Below are 23,861 nucleotides of genomic sequence, written 5' to 3' on the forward strand. Positions count from 1 at the left end.
ATTTGAAGTCGTGCTCACCAGCCCTCCATCACATTCTAGTTGAAGAATTTGATTATTGCTGAAGAGCCATCCTTCTAATTCTGCTCCACCTCACACTGTGTCATTTTCAGTGAAAGCAGTCTTTGGTTTTCTTCTTGGGCGTGAACACCTTCGTTAGGAGTTACTGTTACTCCATATCAGGTATATCCCTCTCTTACCTTTTGGTTTCAGATCTGGTCCGGTTTGGTTTCAAGATTGATCTTTGAAAATGTAGTTTTCTAAAATAGGGAATGCGATTCTCACATGGGAGAGAGAGAAATTTTTGAAATTTCGCCCAGCCTTCCTACAGGGTTCGGCCATCCATATGATGGATCTCTCATCCCTTCAGTACTCGGGGCTGGTTTTGGGCTCCATTAGGAGTTTGAGTCAATTTGTCGACCTCTTCACCACTCACTTCGCAACAAGCAAGCGGTGCTCGAAGTTGGTAACCTATTTACTGAACGTCATCCAGTGACCCGATGAGAAGCTTCGGGACTACATCAAGTGGTTCAACCTGGAGTGGCTTCAGATACCTAACCTCGATCCGGTCGTATAACTCGTTGTGGCAATCAACGGCGTTCGACATCTTGACTTATGTTGAGAGGTTTGAACCCTCCGACCTCTATATGGAGGAGTTCCTTAACTAGGCCACCAAGTTCATGAAGGCCAAAAAAGTGCTTGGGTCTCAGTTAGAGCTGAGTGGTAAGCGAAAGAGATTGGAAGATTGAATCCGGAAGCAACAAGCAATGACGGAAGAGCAAGTCACCAAGATGCAACAGGTCCCTACGTAGCCGTTTTAGCAGGTCACCACAAAGAAGGGGCAAGCCCCCTTGCAGAGGCAGCACGCCCTCAGGCCAACATTCTTGCACTCCTCCATTCCAAAATCGCAACTACACAGCACTGAACACGAAGATGGGAGAAATTCTAATGCAAATAAAGACAACCGAAGAGTGTTATCTCTCATTTGATGAGCCAAAAAGGTACTCGAGTTCACCATCCTTTCTAACTAGACCAGAGCCCAAAGACGAGCTAAAACTCTACCTCTCAACGAGTGATGAGGTAGTCAACTCAGTTTTAATTTGCAAGGTGGATAGGGTGCAGCGACTTGTTTACTATGCAAGTAAAGTCCTGCATACTGCCAAGATGAGGTACCTGAATATCGAAAAGCTGGCCTTCTCGTTGGTTTTAGAAGCTTGTAAACTGTGCCTTTACTTTCAGACCCATACTATTGTGGTCCTGACCGATCGACCTCTAAGGCAAGTCTGAGGCAAAGCCTCGGGAAGGTTAACAAAATGGGCAATCCAGCTTAGCAAGTACAACATCCGATTTGAGCTACGCCTAGCGATCAAGGTCCAGATCCTGGTAGACTTCATTGCCAAGTGCACATTCAACACAAAAGTAGTCAAGCCCGTGACTACCTTGGAGGCATCTACTAGTGCGACACCAAATCCGACTTGGGATAAGGAGCCCTGGATCCTTCATGTGGACGGCTTGTCCAACCAGCACGAAAGTAGAGTTGCGCTAATCCTCTATGGCCCTAGTGAGGTGAAGCTGGAGTACGCTTCACATTCCAAGCTTCGAACAATGAAGCTGAGTATGAGGTGCCGATAACCTGGCTATCACTGGCAAAGGAGGTCGGCGTGAAACATCTTGTGGTGTCTAGCGACTCTTAATTAGTGGTGAACCAAGTGAATGAGTAGTATGAGGCTTAGGAGCCTGCCATGTTGGCCTAGTTGGCCAAGGTTAGAGAGCTCTTGCCCGACTTCCACTCTTAGTACATCCAACAAGTTCTAAGGTCCGAAAACACTGAGGCCGATGTGCTCTCGAAGCTAGTTGGTGCAATGAACATTATGAAGAGAGCGGTCTACATTAAAGACCTACCACGACCTAACATAGAAAAGGTGGCAAAAGAGGTCGCTCCCATTTTGGTTGCGGAATCGAACTGAATCGACATGTTCGTTGACTATCGGCACCACGGGACTCTATCAGCGAAACGCAATACAGCTTGGAGGATAGAGCGATAATCAGCTTGTAATGCATGTAATAATAGTGCATTCAGTTATTGTTTCTATGACTGTTAAAAGGATATTTTAGATTATATGATTGGATTGTTTTTGGGTTTGGGGTGTATTATATTTGTGGGGTTTCTTCAAGTGGGTTAAATGTATGTTGTATCTGGTAGGTCTAATGACTCTAAAACTAAACCTGATATTTTCATTGTTTGTTTGTGCTCTAAGGCGATCAGTGAGATAAGTTGGAGATTCTAAGCCTATTTGTTGCAAAGCAACTAATGAGGCAGCACATACTCAACCTTCTAAGTATTTTCCCCTTAAAGGAGAGGCGGGTAATTCAAATGAGATATGGAATTGGAGGCAATGAATAGAAATCATTGGCATAAATCGAGTCTCTGTTTGGGTTGTCAAAGGAAAGGATACGACAACTAGAGAGGCTGCACACTACACAAACTCAAGCAGTGCCTCTCTAGCCAAGGTGTTGGTGCTTTTGTAGATTTGCTTCTTTGAAAGTACAAATTTTTACAGCCATACTACTCAGCTGTGAAGTTGGTTTTGGACAAGAGCAAAATGGAGACTTCTTCAGTATGGTTGACGTTGAATTTGTTGTATGTTGACTATTGTATATATGAAATTTCTCATTCTTATGAACCCAACAATGCTTCTCTAAATTATTCATTGGAGCTCTTAACCAAGATAAGTCTTGGTAAACTACAGTTAAATCTTTGAGGGATTTATTGATGCAATGGTAAAACCTTGCGCTGACAAGTGTGAGAACGCTGGATCAAGTCTGGAAGTGGTCACTTTGTGCAAATAAAACGTTAAAGATTTGATCCATATCCAGCCATCCATCTCATGATCATTGGACAACCAGAAGGCCTGGGACCAACATTGCATAATGGCTCCTCTAGAGAGTGTTTTTGTCTTTCTGTAAATATGGGTCCATGAAGTTCACCAGGTTGTGTAAGCTAGCTTCCGCAAAACTTTAGTTGTTTGGGAGTTTTTTCGTGTATGCGACACAATACCCCCATTCAATTCTTTGCTTATAATATAGATTAGCGGGGAAGCCCCTCGAGGGGCAAAATTTAAAAATGCCATTTGGAGATACATTTTTTTATGCCTATTTGGAGAGATATCATGGTTTTAAAAAATGATTCGGAAATAGAACCTTTCTGGCCATCAGCTTTTGGGTTGACGGTTCGACTGTCCGATTTGAATGGATGGTCCATTATGATAAAAAAAATTAAAAATAAAAAATGGCAAAAAACTGTTGAATGGGTCGATGAATTGACATTTTGATCACCAGGGTCAAGGGGTCGTTAACTGATTGAATGGTTTTTGGTCAAGGACTGGGTTTGGGGTAAAATGGAATCGGTTGCCTAAACGGTTCCCGGGCTGAACGATCCGACTGTCCAGGTCAACGATGATTCAAAAATCATGGGAGATACAATAATAAATTAGGTTATATTTTTTAAAATAAAATAACTATAACTATATTATTATGAATAATAAACAACCACGTAGAACCAGTCTTGAACCGATTATTTAATTGGGATCAAATTATAGACCTCATTATATTGAAAACAATAGTCAAAATAATACTAATTTATTTTTATGTTAACAAGTTAAACATTTTTAACTAATATTATCTTATTTATTATTTATCAAATTTACTATTTTAAGCATTATTTCATATGATAGAAAATACAAGAAAGATAAAAAAATTATATATTTCATAAAATGTTTGGTTCCGGACCTGAATCAATTATGGACAAGTAAGAGTGAGAATCACTACAATAATTAATCAAGACAAAATCATGGAACCGTTATAATTATGTTTAGTAAATTTAGCTCCATCAAGATAGACCCAACCCATTGGTTTAGCCCTAGTTTTTATTAAATAAATTAAATAAATAAATAAAAGTCTATTGGGACGGGATTGGTATAGGCTATCTCGAACCAGACCTGGCTCGTTGACAACACTAAATATTGGGCTTAAGGGGAGAGAATAATTTGTTAGTAAATTATTTGTAAATAAATAAATAAATGTTTATTGAAATCTATCTCTTAATGTCACATCTCTTTTATTCTACCGATTTATTTTATTAAAATAAATAATTTATCTAATTTTATTAAATAAATAAATGTTTAGATAATAATAATAAAATAAAAAGTTGAGATAGAGAATAGGAGAGAGAGAGAGAGAGAGAGAGTTGAGAAAGAAGAGGAATGGCATATTATTTATAGGATGTCATAATCGTAAATAATTTTATGTGGCACTACTATAGTTTTCAAATGCTATTAAGTCAATTATATAAGGATATTTGTCTTATATGTGGCATTGTTGTAATTTTTGAACATTATAGAGACAATTATATAGGGAGGTTTGTCTTATATGTGTTATTCTTGTAATTTTCTAAACAAAGAGAGGTGGGAGAAAAGAGAGAATAAAGAAAAGAAGAGAGAAACACATTGTAAGTATCAACCTCACAATGCTGCCTACACCCTTCTAATGCTTTAAGTATATAGATAGATTGCAAATACTCTTTTACCCCACGCCCATGGTAACATGCCGTGCACAAGAAGCTCCCAAACAGCTAAAGTTTTCTGGTTGAAACTTGTCTAATTAACATAGAAAATACGTATAGTGCTACGATGGCCCGAGCTTGCATCAGGCCTCCAAATTTTATGGGTTAGGGTTGGGCCCAATATACTTTAGGCCTAGCCTAGACCTGGCCTAGCACACACATATTCATTTTGTATATGTAAATATTATAATATAATATTTTATTTATATAATACACATTATATATGTATAAAATATATTATTATATTATATGACATATAATATAAAATAATATATATATATATATATTTAATATTTTATTTATAGAGTTTATAGGGAGGCTGGAACCTCTCCCAGCCTATGTCGGTTGAGTAGGTCCAGGCCTGGGTTTATGTTTGAGGCTGGCTGCGCCACCCCTACCAAGGCTACCATATAGCATAGGAATTTGGTTACTAAATGTGGATTATTGTCTTTAATTGGCTTAAATATAGGGCATGAAGCTGCCTGAATGAAAAGCCTGTTTGGTGTATTAGTTCAACCAAAGTGAGTTATGCAACCCTTAAAATATCATTCCACTTTAACTGATCATTATGCCGCATGGTTTGGGGCATGCCTAACAATGATGTTCATCGGATCATATGGCCATAGCATTCTCCTTCTAGGGAAAGGAAATGAAAGGAAAGAAAAGGTTAGGTATGAAACCTATGCAAATCTATTCAAACCTTGAATAGCTTTTCATATGTCTTCCTTCCTTTTCCTACCTTTTCCTTCAAAGCAAACACAACTTAAATTTTGCAATATAGTCCTCCGTGTGTTTGGTGGTCTTCCCCTCCTAGATGGCTCGAATAAAAGCTGGGAGGATTCATCTAGACATGCAATTAATTTCGTTTTAACAAAAAATGAAAAAGAGGATTCACGAAACAATTATGATTCAACGCCAAGCAGAAAAAAAAGAACTTTTTTTTTTATTATTATTATAATTCAACTCAGACTATTGATTGCACATATAATGAACAAACATGAATGTATTTGTTTCGTAAAAAATTCTATTCGATGGCGTAGAATAGTTATGGAAAACAAACATTTTCCTGCAAGAGACTACTGATTGTGTTTCCTTCTTTTATATATATATATATATTGTAATTTCTGTTTCATTTTTTGGTAATTTGTGTTTTCTTCTAAAGACTCAGCTATTCCGGCTTGCTTTGGAGGTCATGGGAGATATGGATGCCATTTTCTTCATTAATTTTAGGGTAAAATATAAAACCGTCCCTCTAAGGTTTCGTTTTAATAAAAATCTCCCTTGCAGTTTTGAAAAAGACGGGAGTTACCTAAAATACTCCCAAGTCCCAACCAAAAGAACTTCTAAAAAAAATTTCTGAGGCCAAATTAAAAAGAACTTTCAATAAAAATCTCCCTAACATCCGAATTCAAGAATTTGGACTTTTTTAATTTTAAGGTTATATCTTTTAAGTAACATAAACTTGGCGCAACTATACTCATACATACATACATACATATCTATAAACTTGAACTTAGGCCTTAAGCCCAAATTTTAGGATTGTGTCTGAATTTACCCTGTCTAATTCGCCCTACTTGCACCCTCTACCCACTCCCCTTAATTTTACCAATCAGGATCTCAAATCCACAAGAATCTTACCTATACGTATCTATACAAGTACAACACTACAGCCGTACATCGAGAATATCGCGCGGAGATGTTCTTAACATGCGGCTGTAGTGATATAGTGATATGTATGTAGGTGTGGATAGCGTTATTGTGAGTAAGTGATCAGAACACTAATTTTACGTGCAAAGAATGTGATCTATAAGCAGTGAATTAATAATCCCACTCAGAAACTCCCTGAATGACAGACATGAGGCAAGTACGGCTACTCATCAAGCAGCAGAAGGAAGCTCATCAACGTCCATTCTCCGATCTCCATTGATAGATGGATAATAGCTTGACGACCCACTTCAATAGTCCAATAGTCCAATTAATTAAGAGCCAGAGCGATAGAGACAGACAGACTACCCTCCGTGATGCGAGAAGTGACCAATCAATTCAAAGATCCCCATCCTCCCGCTCGGCTGGCTGCCTTGTTCGGCGAGTGCAAGCATGACGCCATTATCATCACTAAAATGCTCTGAGGGAGAGGGAACAGTTGGATCAAGATTCGAGCATTCGGCGCTGCGCTGGGGCCTGGGGAGTTGCTTTTGCACGTTAACGAAGCGGTGACGGGTGCGCGTCTTTTCTTCCTCCAACACAAGCAAACGATAGCTTGTCCGTCGGTGAAACCCAACACCAGCCTCGGCTTGGCCTCGGCCCTCGGGAGAAGATGTTGCAGCACAGGAGATTATTTATTTAGCTACACGTCATTTGCCTACTGCTGCTTATCGGTCATCCGACGCTATCACCCACTCAGATTCCCATCCAACGGTTTTAGCACTCGAAAGAGGAGGAGGAAAGTCGAAGAAGAAAAGGAAAAGCTCTGGTTGGTCATCTTGGTTAGGACTTAGGAGTCAGGACTCAGGAGTGGAGCAGGGAAACGCGACCCGAGATTGCCGAGAAGAGAAGGAGAAAGAATGAGGGAGGGGAGATCAAGATCACGAATCACGAATCACGAATGACGATGCAATAAGTCTCAATTCCCGATAAAGAAGTAAAACTCAGGATCCACGGAATCGAATCGCCATGCCTGTCTGCCTTTGCCAGTCGCACGCGCATACGCGTCAAACAGGCATTGGATGTACGGACCACCCACTGTCAGAGACATAGAAACGGAAACCGAGGGATTCGTTAATAAGTGAAGTAACCACCACCCACTAGTGTGCGTGCAATCGTTTTAAATCCAGAGTTTATGAGCTGCTGCTTGCTGCTACTTCTACTGTGGCGTTATGCGTGCAATCGTTATGAGCTACTGTTGTGATGTAATGTACCACCTAATATTTACTCTTCTTCATGCCAACCCCATCTCTCTCTCTCTCTCTCTCCGTGACGTCTGTGTCTATTAGATTTGGAAATCAGCACTAGTACACAGGCGTAGTCAGTAACAATTGAAAAGGCCATATTGACCACGTTTGAACTACTGAAATTTAAATATTTAGGCGCTCTCTTACTAATAGATTAACCATGTCTTCAAATAAGCAAGAAGTGGAACTTGACAACTACTTTCAATATAACCATTGATTCATACATTTAACAGAGGATCAGGACCCACCATTTCATTCAAATAAGCAAGAAGTGGATCTTGACAATTTGATTGCATGACTGTAACCTATTAATTTACTATAATTATTTGGGTGGTTTAAAAATAGCTACTACAACTGCAAAACTACACCCACAAAATGAGAGCGATAAAATTAGTCTAACAATTGCTGATTCTTTGTGCATGCAATAACCTCCTATCTCTTTTCTTTTTCTTTATAGATCAAAGCACATATTTGAAAATTATATTAAAATTGAAGAAACAAAAAGAGGAGCCCCATCTCTTAGCTTTTTTTTTATAGATGCAATATCTTAGCTGAGACCTATTAAATGGTGGGTCATCATTCTTTATTGCATTGGTAATGTAAGGTCTATAGCTAAGTTATAGTCACTCATTTTAGCTAGAGCTTTCTGCAACACTTCTCTTTTATTTTTACCAGTACCACCTACTCATCAGTGCTAACAGTAACACCCATTTAGTCGTTAGAGAAGCCTTGGTCGTGTTTATTTTAGCACAAAACCATTATTTCTTATTTTTGTTTTCAGAACCTTGTGTTGTCTTATGTTCTGTCCCTAACTAGGGCTACCCAACTACCCATATAATCTCCAAAGGGTTCCCATTTGCTGTTCTCATGATCTCTAGTCCCTACAACAAGTACCCAATACGATCACAAGTCCCCTCAGGTCATTTCCCAAAGAAACAAGACCCTTGGTTTGTATGGAACTGGGTAGCTAGAACAGTGAACGGCATCATTTGAATGGGTTGGAAGCTTAAAATGGATAGGTAGAGGCCATCTCCACGTGAAGTTGGAGAAGGGCTAGTTAGTAGTTAGTACAGACTACAGAACAAGCAGTAGGGAAACTTATTAGTGATCATCTTTATTCCTTTTTCCCTCTTTTGAGACAAGGGCTTTGTGAACTTTATACTGTGCATGTATTCACATTTACAATTTATTGGGGGTCATGTTCACCAGGACTGTAGGGGCCACCAGTGTCTCGTTATTGGGGTCCCATTTATCCAAACGAAGAAACTTGGGGGCCCCAGCTAATCAGAAAAGGGAATAAATTAAAGGGTCTGTCAAAGCTAAAAACTCTCAAAAGTAGCACCACCACTACTGACAACACAAGACACAACTCCTTCCCTCTCTGCAGCAGCAATGGTGACATCTCTTTCGTCTTTTCTTGCCAACCCCCTCTTTCTCTCTCTCTCTCTCTCTCTCTCTCTCTCATTCATTAGCATTTAGCAACTAAAAACTCTGTTTTACTTATTTTCTTGCACAACAGTAATGCTACACTCTTACCGGAGAATGTCTTTGGTAATATAAGTTGAGCTTGTCTTTCTGACTCACACATCTGAGCTGAGACACTTCTGCTTTGATCCCCCATCTCCCATGCACTGCCCCGCTGCTTGGCTGTGCCTTACATTGTTTAGTTGGCTTTACATGACGAGCTTTTATTTGAACACTGCGAAGTTGTTCCGACAATCCAAGCGAGTTTCCCACAGATTCTAGGCTCGTCCTTGAGTGATCCTCCTCACGCAGTTTGCTGAAATATGGGTTTCTCTGCATGACCACCACTCTCCTATTGTCTTCCCACCAGTAAGTTGCTCCGTAGCTGGGTTTTAATACCTCTTTCTTCTTTTCATTTTCTTGTTCTTGTGAGGTTCTCTTGACGATGGCTGTATTGTTGTTAATGTTGACATTACAGTATACTTGTGATATAACATGGTGTGTTTAATACTCTGAATCCTCCTTTACCATTTCTTAGTATTCATTCTGTCATGAAAACTTTCTGGAGTTTGTTTCCTACTGCAGATTAATTTGCGGAACTTAATGCAGGTAAATCTGTTTTTATTAAGCTTCAAAATGGCTTCTGCAAGTTCCATGTTGAGCCTTTTCTTGGTGATATCGCTGTGCTCTTCAGAACTATTATCAGCCAGTGCTTCAGATTTGCAGGCACTGATGGCATTTAAATCGGTTCTAAGGAACCCAGAAGGAATAGCTGATTGGGGAGAGGGTCCTTCCCCTTGTACTTGGACAGGGATCACTTGCGGAAATGGCAGTGTTGTTTCCATTTCTTTGCCTCATCTGGGTCTGCAAGGCACTCTTCCTCTAGAGCTGGGATCACTGTCAAACCTTGAGCTACTTGACCTTGCGGATAATGAATTCTCTGGTCCACTTCCTCCTCGGCTCTGGAAGCTCAAAAAGCTTAAAACGCTTAACCTGAGCTTCAATCTCCTAAATGGGACCCTTTCTTCTGATGTCCAAAACCTAGAACATTTGCAGAAACTGATCCTTGGATCCAACAGTTTGTCAGGCAAATTGGACCCAGCTATTTGTTCTTGTTTAAGCCTTGAAATTTTGGATTTAGGTGCAAATTCCTTCACTGGGGAAATCCCAAATCAGATATCATATCTGTCTAAATTACAGGTGCTGGTTTTGGGAGGAAATGGACTTTCTGGTCCAATTCCATCGTCCATTGGTGAGCTTTTCAATCTTGTTTTTCTCGACCTTGGTGATGGCTTTCTTTCTGGATCCATTCCCACCAGTCTCTGGCAGCTGGAAAAGTTGCAGTCACTGGATCTATCTAACAACTCAATTAGTGGACCGATTCCTTCAATTATTGGCAGACTGTCAGCACTGAGGGATCTCCATGTAGGTCATAACAGGTTCGAGGGTGCCTTGCCTCGTGATGTTGGCAATTTGAAAAACTTGCGTAACTTGGATGCACCTTCTTGTGGGCTCACAGGCCCAATTCCTGATGAAATTGGCAATCTACAGAGCCTTGAGATGCTTGACCTCTCAATTAATCCATTACAGTCACAAATCCCCCCGTCCATCGGAAAACTGCAAAATCTGACAATTCTAAACTTGATTAGTGCAGCAATCAATGGGTCAATACCACCAGAACTTGGGAACTGCCGGAAATTGAAAACCGTGATCCTTACCTTCAATGACCTCTCCGGACCTCTGCCAGATAAACTTGCAGGCCTGTCGGATTCTATCATCTCATTCAGCATTGAACGGAATCACATTTCAGGACAGCTTCCACCTTGGTTTGGAAGATGGGTTTCGGCTGATTCGATCTTGTTGGCGTCTAATGAATTCCATGGCACGATCCCATCGGAATTTGGCAACTGTACATCCCTGACTTATCTCACCCTCAGTCATAATCAATTAACAGGAAACATTCCTTCAGAGCTCTGCAACTGCAAGTTCTTGTCAGAGCTTGACCTTGAGAACAATCTCCTCACTGGGATGATCAATGACACATTTCGATATTGTCAAAACCTTACCCAGCTTATTCTAGTTCAGAACAGGCTTACTGGGGCTATTCCAGCATATTTATCTGATCTTCCACTTCTGAGTCTTGAACTCGATTATAACAAATTTTATGGAGAGATTCCAGTGGAGATATGGAGTTCAAACTCCTTAATGGAGTTCAGTGCAGGCTTTAACTTCCTCGGGGGGACATTGTCTCCAAGGATTGGTGGCCTTGTTACCCTTCAACGTCTTATCCTGAATGACAACAGATTGGAAGGAAGAATACCAAAGGAGATTGGGGAACTTCGGGACCTATTAGTGCTGTCATTGAACCACAACCAGCTATCAGGAGAGATCCCTCGAGAACTATTCAGATGCAGGTCTCTGATGAGCTTAGATCTCGGGTTCAACAAACTCAATGGAAGTATTCCAAGAGAAATAAGAAATCTGACACAGCTGGAATTCCTAGTTCTTTCCCATAACCATCTTTCAGGTGACCTTCCCCTTGGAATAACTGAAGGTTTCCGCCAACCCTCAATTCCTGAAACAAGCTACTTCCAGCACCGCGGAGTCTTTGATCTCTCTGGGAACTTGTTTTCTGGCAAGATTCCTCAACAACTAGGTAACTGCATTGTGATTGTAGACCTGATACTTGGTAATAACAACTTCTCCGGTGATATTCCACCATCCATTTTCAAGCTCCCAAACCTCACTTCCATTGATCTTTCTTCAAATCAACTGGAAGGGAAGATTCCAAATGAAGTTGGTGATCCCTATAAGCTTCAAGGTCTAGATTTGGCATACAACCGTTTTCATGGTGAGATCCCGACTGAGATTGGAAAGCTCAAGAATCTGGTTAAATTGAATCTGTCAGGGAACCTGTTTACAGGATCTGTTCCTGCTTCGATTGGCAATCTTGGAACTCTTTCTGATCTGGACCTCAGCAACAATCATCTCTCTGGTATGCTACCACTATCCCTTTCCATGTTGACAAAAATTGTTGGCCTGTACTTGCAACAGAACCAGATCACAGGTGACATCAATGGAGTGCTCATGCAGAGTGGTTCATGGCGACAAATTCAGACTTTGAACTTGAGTTTGAACTTATTATCTGGTGAAGTTCCAAGCTCAATAGCAAACCTGTCATATCTAAATTACCTGGATCTGCATAACAACAGGTTCACTGGAACAATTACCAGATACCTCGGCAATCTTTCACAGCTTATGTACCTGGACATGTCCAACAACTTGTTTCATGGGCAAATTCCACAGGAGCTATGTGACATTACTGATCTTAACTTTCTTAATCTTTCAAACAATCAGCTATGGGGCCCAGTTCTGAATTGTGGGAAGTTTACAGGTAGATCATTTCTGAACAACAGTGATCTCTGTGGATCTTCAGTAGGGCGTATTTGCAAATTTGGACGAAGACAGAGGAGACGGTTGCTTGACACACCTGCCATCTTGATTCTATCACTGAGTACCTCTTTTTCCTTTTTCTGCTTGTTTATTGTCTTCCTCAAATGGAAGACTCTCTTCCAGGATAGCATGAAGCCTCTTCCAAAGAGCATGGCGAAAACCAGAGTGGCAACCATGAATGACATAGGAACCAGTTTTGAGCAGCCTCTTCTCCAGCTGACACTCTCAGACATCCTTCATATCACAAACAATTTCTCCAAATTGAATGTGATTGGTGATGGTGGATCAGGAACTGTATATAGAGGAATCCTTCCAGATGGGAGGATGGTTGCAATCAAGAAGCTTGGGAAGGCACGGGACCAAGGAAGCAGAGAATTCCAAGCAGAAATGGAGGCAATAGGAAAAGTGAAACATAAAAATCTAGTCCCCTTGCTGGGATACTGTTCTTTTGAAGACAACAAGATTCTGATATTTGAATTCATGGCAAATGGAAGCTTGGAGTCCTGGTTAAGGAATAAAAGTGAATCACTGAATGTATTAAGTTGGAACAAAAGATTAAAAATTGCAACAGGAACAGCAAGAGGGCTAGCTTTTCTGCACCATGGTGTTATCCCACGTGTTATTCACCGGGATGTGAAGGCCAGTAACATTCTTCTGGATCAAAATTTTGAAGCACGGGTCTCAGACTTTGGGTTGGCAAGAGTAGTAAGTGCATATGACACCCATGTGACCACTGAAATAGCTGGTACATTTGGGTATATTGCACCAGAATATGCTCAGAGCTGGAGGTCCACAACAAAGGGGGATGTGTATAGTTTTGGGGTTATACTATTGGAGATGGTTACAGGAAAAGAGCCAACTGGTATCTGTTTTAAGGATGTTGAAGGGGGAAATCTGGTAGGCTGGGTTAGAGAAATGGTGACAAGAGGAAAGAGTGTAGAAAGTTTAGATGGAAGAGTCTCCAATGGAAGTGTTTGGGTTGCCCAGATGGTTGAGGTGCTGCATCTTGGACTCGTCTGCACAAGTGAGGATCCAATGAAGAGGCCATCCATGCTGGAGGTGGTTAAGTTTCTCGAAGATATTGGTGGAGAATAAAAAGGTTTCTCATTTGTATATGGAGGCTTTCAGAAATCAAGCTTTCCCTACATTTAATCTCCACATGTATTTCATTAGTTTTCTTGTTTTCAAAGGAAAGTATTTATTGTCCAGAATCTATCACAATAGACATGGCTCCTTGGTTCTTATTTTATTTTCCCTTTGTAAAGAAAGCAAATTTATGTAGATATTTTTACAAGTTCAGTGTGAAACAAATAGTAGTGTGAATAACTCATTCTCATCGTTTCATGAACCTCGCAAACCATCAAATGTGCTTTGTGGCCTCCAAAAACCTCATCTTGCTTATTGCTTTACTTCCATGTTTGGTTTCTTAAATTCTCTTTGTAAGGAGAAGCAGATTTACATGGATATTCACAAGTTCAATGTGCAAAACAAATAATAGTGTGAACATGAAAAAGTGAATCAAACAGCAAAATTTATGTCCAACTCATTCTCAATTATTTCATGAACATCGCTAACCACCAAATGTGCTTTGTGGCCTCCAAAAACCTCAGCTTGCTTCTTGCTATCCTTCCACAACTGTTACGAGTCATCTCTATTAGCATTAAGAAGAAAAATATTGACATAGACAACCAGCAAACAAATGTGACAAATATATGCATATGGTACCTGTATGGTTGGCATTTTCTATATAGGTTTTCCAGGTCCCCAAGTTTGAGATAACATGAAACAGCACAGAAATTGTCAAATACGATTTTTAGCCTAATAAGTGACAAATAATTATTTTTTCAGGACTTGAGATAAAATCGTTGAATAGATTTTCTTAGTTGCTGGCTGTACATGGAGCATGCTTGAAAGATACTTGTATTTTCAGCAGAGATTAATACAATACAAAAAAGATTTTCTTATTTGGTTGAAAAAGAAAGAGCCCATGAAAGGGATTTACTACTTTCACATGCTACAGGTTTGCAATAAATGAATGCTTCATAAAATTCAGATTCAGAAAGATGAAGCTAGAGCAGCAGGAAAAGTTACCTTACCATCTTTAATTTATGGAAAAATGATACCTATGGAAAATTCCCCGTTGGTTTTTTTGGTATTAATCACTGCTTGACACCCGTATAGGGGTCATTACTCTTTTAATTGAAGAGTACAACATCACAACAACTGCCTCAAGTAATCACACAATTCTTTTCTTACAGAGATGATAATAGCGGGATTTGAAACTGGACCACCGCTGGGGCAATTCATCCTGCGCACCAACTGGGCTACCCGTCAGTTGGTTAATTCCCCGTTGGTTTGGTAACAAAGTATGAAAAGTAATATCCAGACATAATGGCACCTATATAACCTATAGGCTTCTCTACAGGGAACATTTATTCCTGATTCATGTCAAAGAGGTAATAGGTCAAATTTTAGGAGCTTTACTTGGTTTTGAAGTCATTGCATCTAATAGGTATGAGGTGAAGAGTGTTAGGAGTCTTTAAATTGGGGAATATATCAATATAAGGCCTATAATATCATTGAAAAAGAGAATTGTAAGATTGAGATTTTTACCTTTTGGCTTATGCAGTTTGAGTATGATGCTCAACAAATTTTCTTAATTTTTCCAATGTCCTATCTTTGCTACATTAGTTCTTCTTGCCTTTGAGTGTACTGCTCAAGAATTCTTTTTGACCAAGATAGGAATGACTCCTCTATCTATCTTCTTTTCTCAATTCTGTATGTGTTCCATTACTATTTGTGGGAGATTAATTCATTATTGCAAGTCTACTACATTATGACTTTTGGAGAAAGGAAATATACATTTACTTCTCATAACATAATCCATTACCATTTATATATTAATACTGGACTGATAGTATGTATTACAGGATCTTACAATAGTAGTTCTTTACATTTTTTTGGAACTGGTGATCCGTCATGTAAAGAAAAGTAGTTAGTTGTAACTTGTAAGGAAACTGAATTGATCATTCATAAATAAAAAACAATGCATATGAGATCACAATAGTATTATTTGTTCACATACCAGAAACAGAAAATATAGACTTGACACACATTTAAAGAGTCTTACTGTGATTCCTGCATGAGCCACAAGTCTGTATGGGATGATGTTGACATCAACACAATAGAACCGGATTCTGCATCATGACATAGAACAGATCTATTCTCAATCACATCACGACCAATCCATATTAAAGAATAATCTGATTTTAAGCGCCTGCCAAATAGACTGCAAAGATGGTATACCAATGACCCACTAGAAAGTGGTGTTAGGGCAATTCCTCACAGGTAGCCTGTGTGTGAGAGGAGAGCTCCAGGAATTTATTGGGTTCTATTGAGGTGAACCTTTTGTGCCAAAACTGACCCAATAAAATGACACTAATCATATGTGAACTACTGAACTATATGAGAACAGGTAAATTATTGGGTTCTATTGAGGTCAACCTTTTGAAGTCATTTTTTAGCATTGTGAGATCCACCAGGTGGTCCAGTTGTACTCATATTGCAGTGAGTCAGTGACAGCCAATTTGGTACCAAGTCATCTTGGTTTTATATGCAGGTTGTTTCATGATAAAATGAAAATGATTTCAATTTAAAGTTTTGATGAAGGATAGGTTCCAATTATGTACACGTTAGCAAGTCTAAGTACTAGATGGTTAACCCAAAGTTCCCAGACGGAGTGACGAAGCGATGGAGAAACGAAGCGACGAAGATTTTCAGGCAGTGAACAGGTGGAAGTCTGAACTGAATATCGAAGCGAAGAAAATACTACTTGAGAGTGGAAGGGCCAGGGATACCGATCCCAGTCCAATGGTTGCAGCCTGTGTAGGAGAGGAAGGGGTAAGAGATAGAAGTAGAGATAGGGAGGGTCAGGAGAGAGAGGTAGGAAGAGAGGAGGAAGTAAAAAGAATTAAAAGAATCCTGGAAATCCTTGAGAGCCTGTTAACTGAAGTTGAGGAGAATAATTTACAGAAGGAAGGGGCAGAGGGGGTTAGTATAGAAAGAAATGAGGAGGGAGGAGGTAGAGGTGGGGAAACAAGTCAGGAAGAAAGGAATAGAAAGTTGGACAAAAGAGAGCTGACTAGTGATGATTCTGTGGCAACCTTTGTGCAGAAGTTGGGTGTAAATTGAAAGATCCAAATGACCTCAAAGTGTTTCTACAAAAAAAAGAGAGAAGACGTTAAGGTAAAAAGGAGAAAATTGAGTGAGGCTGAAAGACTGATGAAAAATGTGGAAGGAGAAAAAAGTTTTGGTGTTAAAGGGGAAAGGAGGAAAGGTAACAAGTGAGGGCAATAGGTGTAAGGGGTGGAAAATAGAGATAAATGAGGATCATAAGCTGGAATATTAGAGGATTGGGAAGTGCAAAAAAGAGAGCAGTAATAAAAGAGGCCATCAAGAAAATAGATCCAGATGTGGTAATGTTGTAGGAGACCAAAAGAGCAGAATTTGGCATCAAGTGGGCAAGGAGTGTATGGAGAGGTAGGGGGATTAGTTGGGCGGCCCTGCCTTCCTGGGGATCTGTAGGAGGTGTTGTGACAATGTGGAAGAATGATGTACTTGTAGGTATGGAGGAGTTGATAGGACAATTTTCAATTTCCTTGAAGTTTAGGCACGTGGAGGATGGATTTGAATGGGTGTTAACCAATGTTTTTGGGTTAAATGATTATAGAGAAAAGAGGAAGTTAAGGGAAGAACTAGTGAATATAAGGGGGTTGTGGGAAGGACCATAGTGTTTAGAAGGTGACTTCAATGTAATCGGATTCTTGGAAGAAACAAACAGTCCTAGGCAGAGGTCCACTACGAGTATGAGGAAATTTAATCAATTTGTGGATGCCTATGAACTTAAAGAGATTCCATTGTCACACATCTGTTTTACTTGGTCCAATATCTAGGTGAATCCAATTTGCTCCAAGTTGGACAGATTCTTATTTTCAAATGATTGGGAAGAACATTGGGGGAATTTAACCTCTAAAGCACTTCCAAGAGTGACCTCCGACCATTGGCCTATTGTAATTTATAAGGAGGAGGTGAGAAATGTAGGACCTGCACCATTTAGATTCGAAAACACGTTAGGACACCCGAACTTCATTAGAAAGTTAAAGAGTGGTGGTTAGAGAACAATCCAACAGTGGAATGGAGTGGAATGTGGTTTCACAAAAAGCTCCAATATTTGAAAGTTAGAATCAAGGAATGGAATCTCTTAGAGTCTGGGATATTAGAGGAAAGGAAGCAAACTATGACTGCACAAATTGAAATCCTGGATAGCAAAGAAGGGAGGGGATGCCTTACAAAAGAGGATAAGAAACAAAGATGGAAACTGCGCAAACAGTTAGAGGACTATCTTCTTTAGGAGGAAATAAGTTGGAGGCAAAAGTCAATATGCAAATGGCTGAAAGAGGGGGATAGGAATACCAAGTTTTTTCATGTTGTGGCAAGTGGAAGAAGGAGAAGAAATTTTATCTCAAGTCTAGAGATTGAAGGGGCATCAGTTTCCATTCAAAGAGAGATTGCAGGGGCCTTTGTGGATTATTTTAGGTCTATATTTAGAAGACTCCTAAACAATAGGGTGTGGCTTGAGGGGTCGGAATGGCCAACATTGAAGCTAGAGAATAGGGAGTGGCTGGAAAGGAAATTTGATTTGGAAGAGATAAAGGAGGCGGTGTTCTCTATGGATAGATCAAAGGCACCAGGCCCAGATGGTTTTACGATTGATTTTTATTAGGATTGTTGGGAGATATTAAAGGACCTAAGGCTGGTTGGTATTTGATGAATTCCATACTAGAGTGATTAACCCTGGGCTAAATTCCACATTCATTGCCTTGGTACCCAAGAAAAGAAATGCAAACCATTTGAGGGATTATAAGCTGATCTGCCTAGTTAACAACCTTTATAAGATTATCACTAAGGTGTTGTCAATTAGAATTAGAAAGGTGATCCCAGCAATCATAGCAAATAACCAAGGAGCTTTTGTGAAGGGGAGGTAGATAACAGATCAAATACTTGTAGCAAATGAGAGTTTGGAGTATTTCAAGAGATCCAAGAAAAAAGGGGTGGTCTGCAAATTGGATTTGGAAAAGGCTTATGACTTGGTTGATTGGTCTTTCCTACTGGAGGTGATGATCAATTTTGGGTTTGGAGAAAATTGGTGCAAGTGGGCAATGGGTTGCATTAGGAATTGCCATTACTCCATCTTGGCGAATGGGACAATGGTGGATTTCTTTCCAGCTTTGAGAGGGACTAGACAAGGAGATCCTCTCTCCCATTTTTTATTTACTTTGGTTGTAGAAGTGTTGGGGAGACTAATTTCCAGAGCAGATTCCAGGGATTTAATAAGAGGGTGGAGAGTTGGAAGGGAGAACATATCACTCACACATTTGTAATTTGCAAATGACACAATACTTTTTTGTGAAGGAGGGGATCTCAATAAGATCAGAAACTTGAAGCTCATCATACAACTCTTTAAGCAAATGCCAAATCTTAAAGTGAATTTCGAGAAAAGTTGTATAGTTGGGGTTAATTTGGGGGAGGGGGAGGTATCCGAGTGTGTAGACACTTTGGAGTGTGTAGTGTCTAATTGGCCTTTAAACTACCTTGGTTTGCCATTGGGAGATAATACTTAGAAAGGTGGATTTTGGGTTCCGGTTGTGGAGAGATTTGAAAAGAGACTTGCCACTTGGAAGAAAAATTACTTGTCTCTTGGAGGGAGAATTACTCTAATTAGGTCTACATTAGCTAACCTTCCTATATATTTCTTATTAGTCTTTAAGATTCCGGTTAGGGTGGCTAGCAGGTTGGAAAAACTAATGAGAGACTTCCTCCGGGAGCCGGGGGAGGAGAAAAAGGATGGTAGAGTTAGGTGGGAGGTGGTGTGTAGGAGCAAGAAGGAGGGAGGTCTAGGTATGGGGAACATAAGGAATAGGAACTTGGCACTACTAGGGAAATGGCTGTGGAGATTCTCATTGGAGAAAGAAAAACTTTGGGTTAAGATAGTGGATAGTATTCATGGGACTGCAGGCAATGGATGGGACTTTGGGATTCTAGCAAGGACTACAAGAGCATCTCCTTGGAAAGCTATTCAAGTTATTTTTCCCTTGTTCTCTCCCTGGATTAGGTATGACTTGCACTCAAGAAACCTCATTAAATTTTGGGAACATATTTGGGTTGGGGCTTCCTCTTTAAAAGACCAATTTCCAATTCTTTTTGCTATCTCTACCCTTAAAAATGAACCGGTATCCTCCTTCCTTGTACTTTCTAACTCAACTTCTGGATTTGGCTAGAACTTGGGTTTGAGAAGAGACATCAGGGACACAGAGTTAGGCTGTATTTCAATCTTATTATCCATCCTTCAAGGGGTCTTCCTAGAGCCAACAAAGGCAAGCACTAGAATTTGGACACTCATTCCCTCGGGTTCCTTGACTTGTGCCTCATTCTTTAAAGCCCTAATACAACCTTCTTCTGTTGGACTGTCCTTCCCTATTAAAGAGGTGTAGTGTCAACCTATTGGAAAGAGTTAATACAGGAGATTTACTTCAAAGAAAAAGACCCAATAGTTGTTTGTCTCATCACTGGTGTGTTCTCTGTAAAGCTGACGGTGAGTCTGGATACCATTTATTAATTTCCTGTTAGTTTGCTAAATTCATTTGGGAATGGGTCACTTCTCTGTTTGGGTGCAGGTGGACTCCCCCATTGAATGTGCAAAGCTTATTCACTTCCATGCCTAACTGACCAACAAAAAGGGCTAAGATTATGTGGAGATGTGCTAGGGCTGTAGTTTGTTGGATTGCTTGGGAAGAGAGAAATTCACGAATTTTTTCAAATAAGGAGAGAAGCTTGGAAGTAATATTGGAGGTCATTCATATTAGGGTGATATATTGGTTGAAAACTTTGGACATGTTTGCAGATTTCTCAGTTGATGAGTTGCTAAGAAATTGGAAGGAGATTGCAGAATCAACTTTGGCTAAGAAGGTTTGAGTTCTTGCTGGACCCCTCCACCTCACAGTTTGACTAAACTGAATTTCGATGGCAACAAAATGGGCAATCCAGGGTCCTCCGGAATAGGGGGAGTTATAAGAGATGAACAAGGGAATATGTTAGCTATGTATTCTGGTCCAATTGGGGTGGGAGATTCCTTGAGGGCTGAGATACTAGCAGCTATTGAAGGGGTACAAAGGGTCAAGGACATGCATATTAATAAATTGATCATAGAAGGAGACTCTAAAATTGTGGTGAACTGGCTAAAAGAGGACAACTCTAGGCTCTGGAATTACAACAATGAAAAAAGGAAATTTAAGTGGCTGACTAAGGACATTGAAATTCAATGTACATGGGTAAAGAGAAGTGCAAATTCATTGGCAGATGGTCTAGCTAAGTGCAAATTCATTGGCAGATGGTCTAGCTAGGCAAGGGGTGAATAGAAACTCTATTTTTTGGGCTGTGTTGTAATTGCTTTAATTTTGGGTGTACATTGGATGTATTCGGGAGTTAAGAATGTTTAGCTCCTTTGCTTTGTAATTTTCAATCCGTTAATAAAATTCACTGTTATTGATAAAAAAAAAGGTACTAGATGGTTAACAGAGGAAACTGAAAAGTAGCTCCAACCTTGAATGGTAATATGCTGCCAATTTTTCCAACTTGGGTTTCAAATATATAAATTTTCTGCACCAGCTTGCCATCCTACATGTCCATATAATGAATTAGATCTTTGAAAAGAACTGCATTATTTCAAAAATCATCAAATAATGTACTAGGGACTACATTGCACATTAATCATGGGATCTCTTTTCAGATAAAGCCAAATAATCTTGTCTAAAGTTCAAGTACACAGAAAGGCCTTTTTTATGATCAGTAACATAAGATGGATTTTATTAATTATAAGGATACATATTGTCATAAAACACACGTTTCAAATTTACTTGGAATCGAAGGTTGAAAAGCATAACAAACAGTGGCAGCTGTCACAACCAGCACTATAGAATTACAGTGAATAACATGTTTCTTCCCAGGCCTGATGATCCCATTTCAACTCATTTCTGATGATTCGGGTATCCACCTGAATGCACAATTCAATTGAGAGGCCGATATCTTTACTTGTCACAGACCTTAGTGACCATGGTCATTTAATCCCTACAAAGAACCGGATTATAGCTACTTTGCAATATCTTCCAACTAAAATGCAGCTCCAAATTGCAGCATGTGCTAGTTTAAATCCTTGAAGAAATGCAAGAAACTCAGCCCTCAAGGAACTACTCAACAGGGGCCTCAAAAACTTAAATACTATATTTCCAGCATGATCTGTAAAAGTACTCCCCAGTCCCCACACCATATTTCCCCAGGTTGCGTGGGAGAAATCTGGTATCTTAGTAAGATCTTTCTACTACAACACCTAGCAACTTTTCAACCTCAGAAATCTGGTGTTCGGCAGTACCTCAAAGGTGTCTTTTTCTTGTTTGGATTTTGGACAGCTATACTCAACAGATGCTTGAATAAGGACAAATTGCAAAGGAGGGTTGTGGGGCTGAATGGTGATATTTGTGTTATGGAATGCCTGTACAGAATCAGTAAATCATCTGTTTTTCACTGCAATTTTCTGAGAGGCTATGGACTTGGATGAAGGTTTGTTTGGTGTGGAAGGATGTACTCTAGAATTGGTTGAAACCTTCTTTCAAAGCTGGCAATTGAAAGGCTTGATCAAAGGCAAAGCAGGGGATAACGCTTTGAAGATAGCCCCTTTTTCTGTTTTTTTGTGCCACATAGACTAAAAGAAACACTCAGATTTTTTATATAACAAGCAAGAATCAAAACAAATAGTGACAAGGAAACTATTCAGGGGAAAACCATACAATTCTTATTTTGGTACAGGAAATCTTTCTGTATAAACAACGGGGAGGACATGATGTAGAATTTTGTACATTCCCATTGCACAGTTCCTTGGTGTACATGGGGCTGGTGTACTTGTCCCTAGTCAGTTTCGTACTTCGTTTATACTTTATAGTTTATACAAATCTATACTCTATCTTCTTCTTCCAAGAAAGTCATATTTTATTTTCCCCATCTCAAGCGCCTCCCGTGGCTGAAGAAGAACCAGTCCTTCAGAAGAAAACCATCCACCAGAGCAACCTCTCAAGATAGAGTACATCGAGATTCCTTTGAACTCCTTAATCATCATCAATGAGCCACTCTCACCGTACATAAGTCAACGAAGGCATTTGGGTCCTGACTATTGTTTTCAAAAAATCATGGAGTTAGGTACACATCACAACTCCAAAGTATGGCGGCCCTTGCATAGTGCTAAAGAATCTTGCTCGTGTGCAATGATCGGGTATAGATATCAATGTTCAGGTCCAACTTCTAGCAAAGAGCTTGAAGTTAAACATAGTAGTCAGATATGTAAGAATATTTCAGGTGGTCCACTTATTGAATTTCTACTAATTTTCTAAGTTCTTTTTTATTATTTTTGGGTACATAGTTCTTCTTCTAAAAAGTCTTAAGAATTTAAGCCAAAATTCTCATTCAAGATAACCCCTCAAACATCAAATTAACTAAACCGAATTTCACATTCACCAACCCAAAAGCCGAATTAACAAACTAACAAATCGAGCTTTCAATACAAATTTTTTCTACCTGGAACGTTTTGGGTACAAATTGGTGAGCAATATGTATTTGTCACATCACAAATGAGGGTCACTTCAGCTAGAAAAATGCATGTGTGGGACTGACCATTCAAGTTTATAGTATAAACAACAATTTGTATCCATCAACCCAAAACTTTCCAGGTAGAAAAAAATATCTCTCACCAAGTTGTTTTAATCAGCTAGAAATGAAACGAACCAGACAATAATAACCGATTCTTCGAGCTGTTGCGCCTCGGCAATGATCTGGTCAAACTGCTCTTCGCTGACGATGGGCTGGAGCTGGATTGAAACGGGTGCATCGAGGTCCTCCTGCAAAGGACCCTCCGCGGTCCAGACAGTTGGCATTGTAATCTTCCTTTCAAATTTGTTGGTCATATCGGGAAGACCCAAAGAAAATTTAGTAAAAGCAGCTATTTCGGTTTCTGAGATTGAGAAATGATGAAGAAACCTCACATGCCCAGATGAGGACTCATATGGTTTTCTTAGCTGCGAAGATTGGATGCATGGAGAGATCGAAAGGGTGCCTGACATTTCCAAAAGGATTATTAAAATTGAAAGAAGAAAATTGGCAGAGAATCTACGGGCGGACGGGCAGTTGAAATCAGAAACCTCTCTCTCTCGAAAACCCCGCAAGGCTCTCGAGTTCTAATTTCTAGCTCGGGTGCCGGGTGCGCATGTCTTTAA

General features: G+C 39.8%; 2 protein-coding genes across 2 annotated transcripts; one reads left to right on the top strand and one right to left on the bottom strand.

The window, feature by feature from the left end:
- The first annotated feature begins 9,636 nt into the window (after positions 1-9,636).
- On the top strand, positions 9,637-13,735 carry EMS1 (Leucine-rich repeat transmembrane protein kinase). The gene has a single exon (XM_010255657.3). It carries the CDS (start codon positions 9,637-9,639, stop codon positions 13,579-13,581), a length of 3,945 nt encoding a protein of 1,314 aa, XP_010253959.2. The 3' UTR covers positions 13,582-13,735.
- Positions 13,736-13,853: 118 nt separating this feature from the next.
- Positions 13,854-23,861, bottom strand: LOC104595078 (thioredoxin-like 3-2, chloroplastic). The gene is made up of 5 exons (XM_010255658.3): positions 23,374-23,861; positions 21,145-21,219; positions 15,617-15,683; positions 14,212-14,229; positions 13,854-14,121 (listed from the first exon to the last, which is right to left on the bottom strand). The coding sequence occupies exons 1-5, from the start codon at positions 23,706-23,708 to the stop codon at positions 14,005-14,007; spliced, it is 612 nt and encodes a 203-aa protein (XP_010253960.1). The 5' UTR covers positions 23,709-23,861; the 3' UTR covers positions 13,854-14,004.

This window comes from Nelumbo nucifera, chromosome 2 (genome assembly GCF_055504915.1).
Source record: "Nelumbo nucifera cultivar China Antique chromosome 2, China Antique-T2T, whole genome shotgun sequence".
Lineage (NCBI taxonomy): Eukaryota > Viridiplantae > Streptophyta > Magnoliopsida > Proteales > Nelumbonaceae > Nelumbo > Nelumbo nucifera.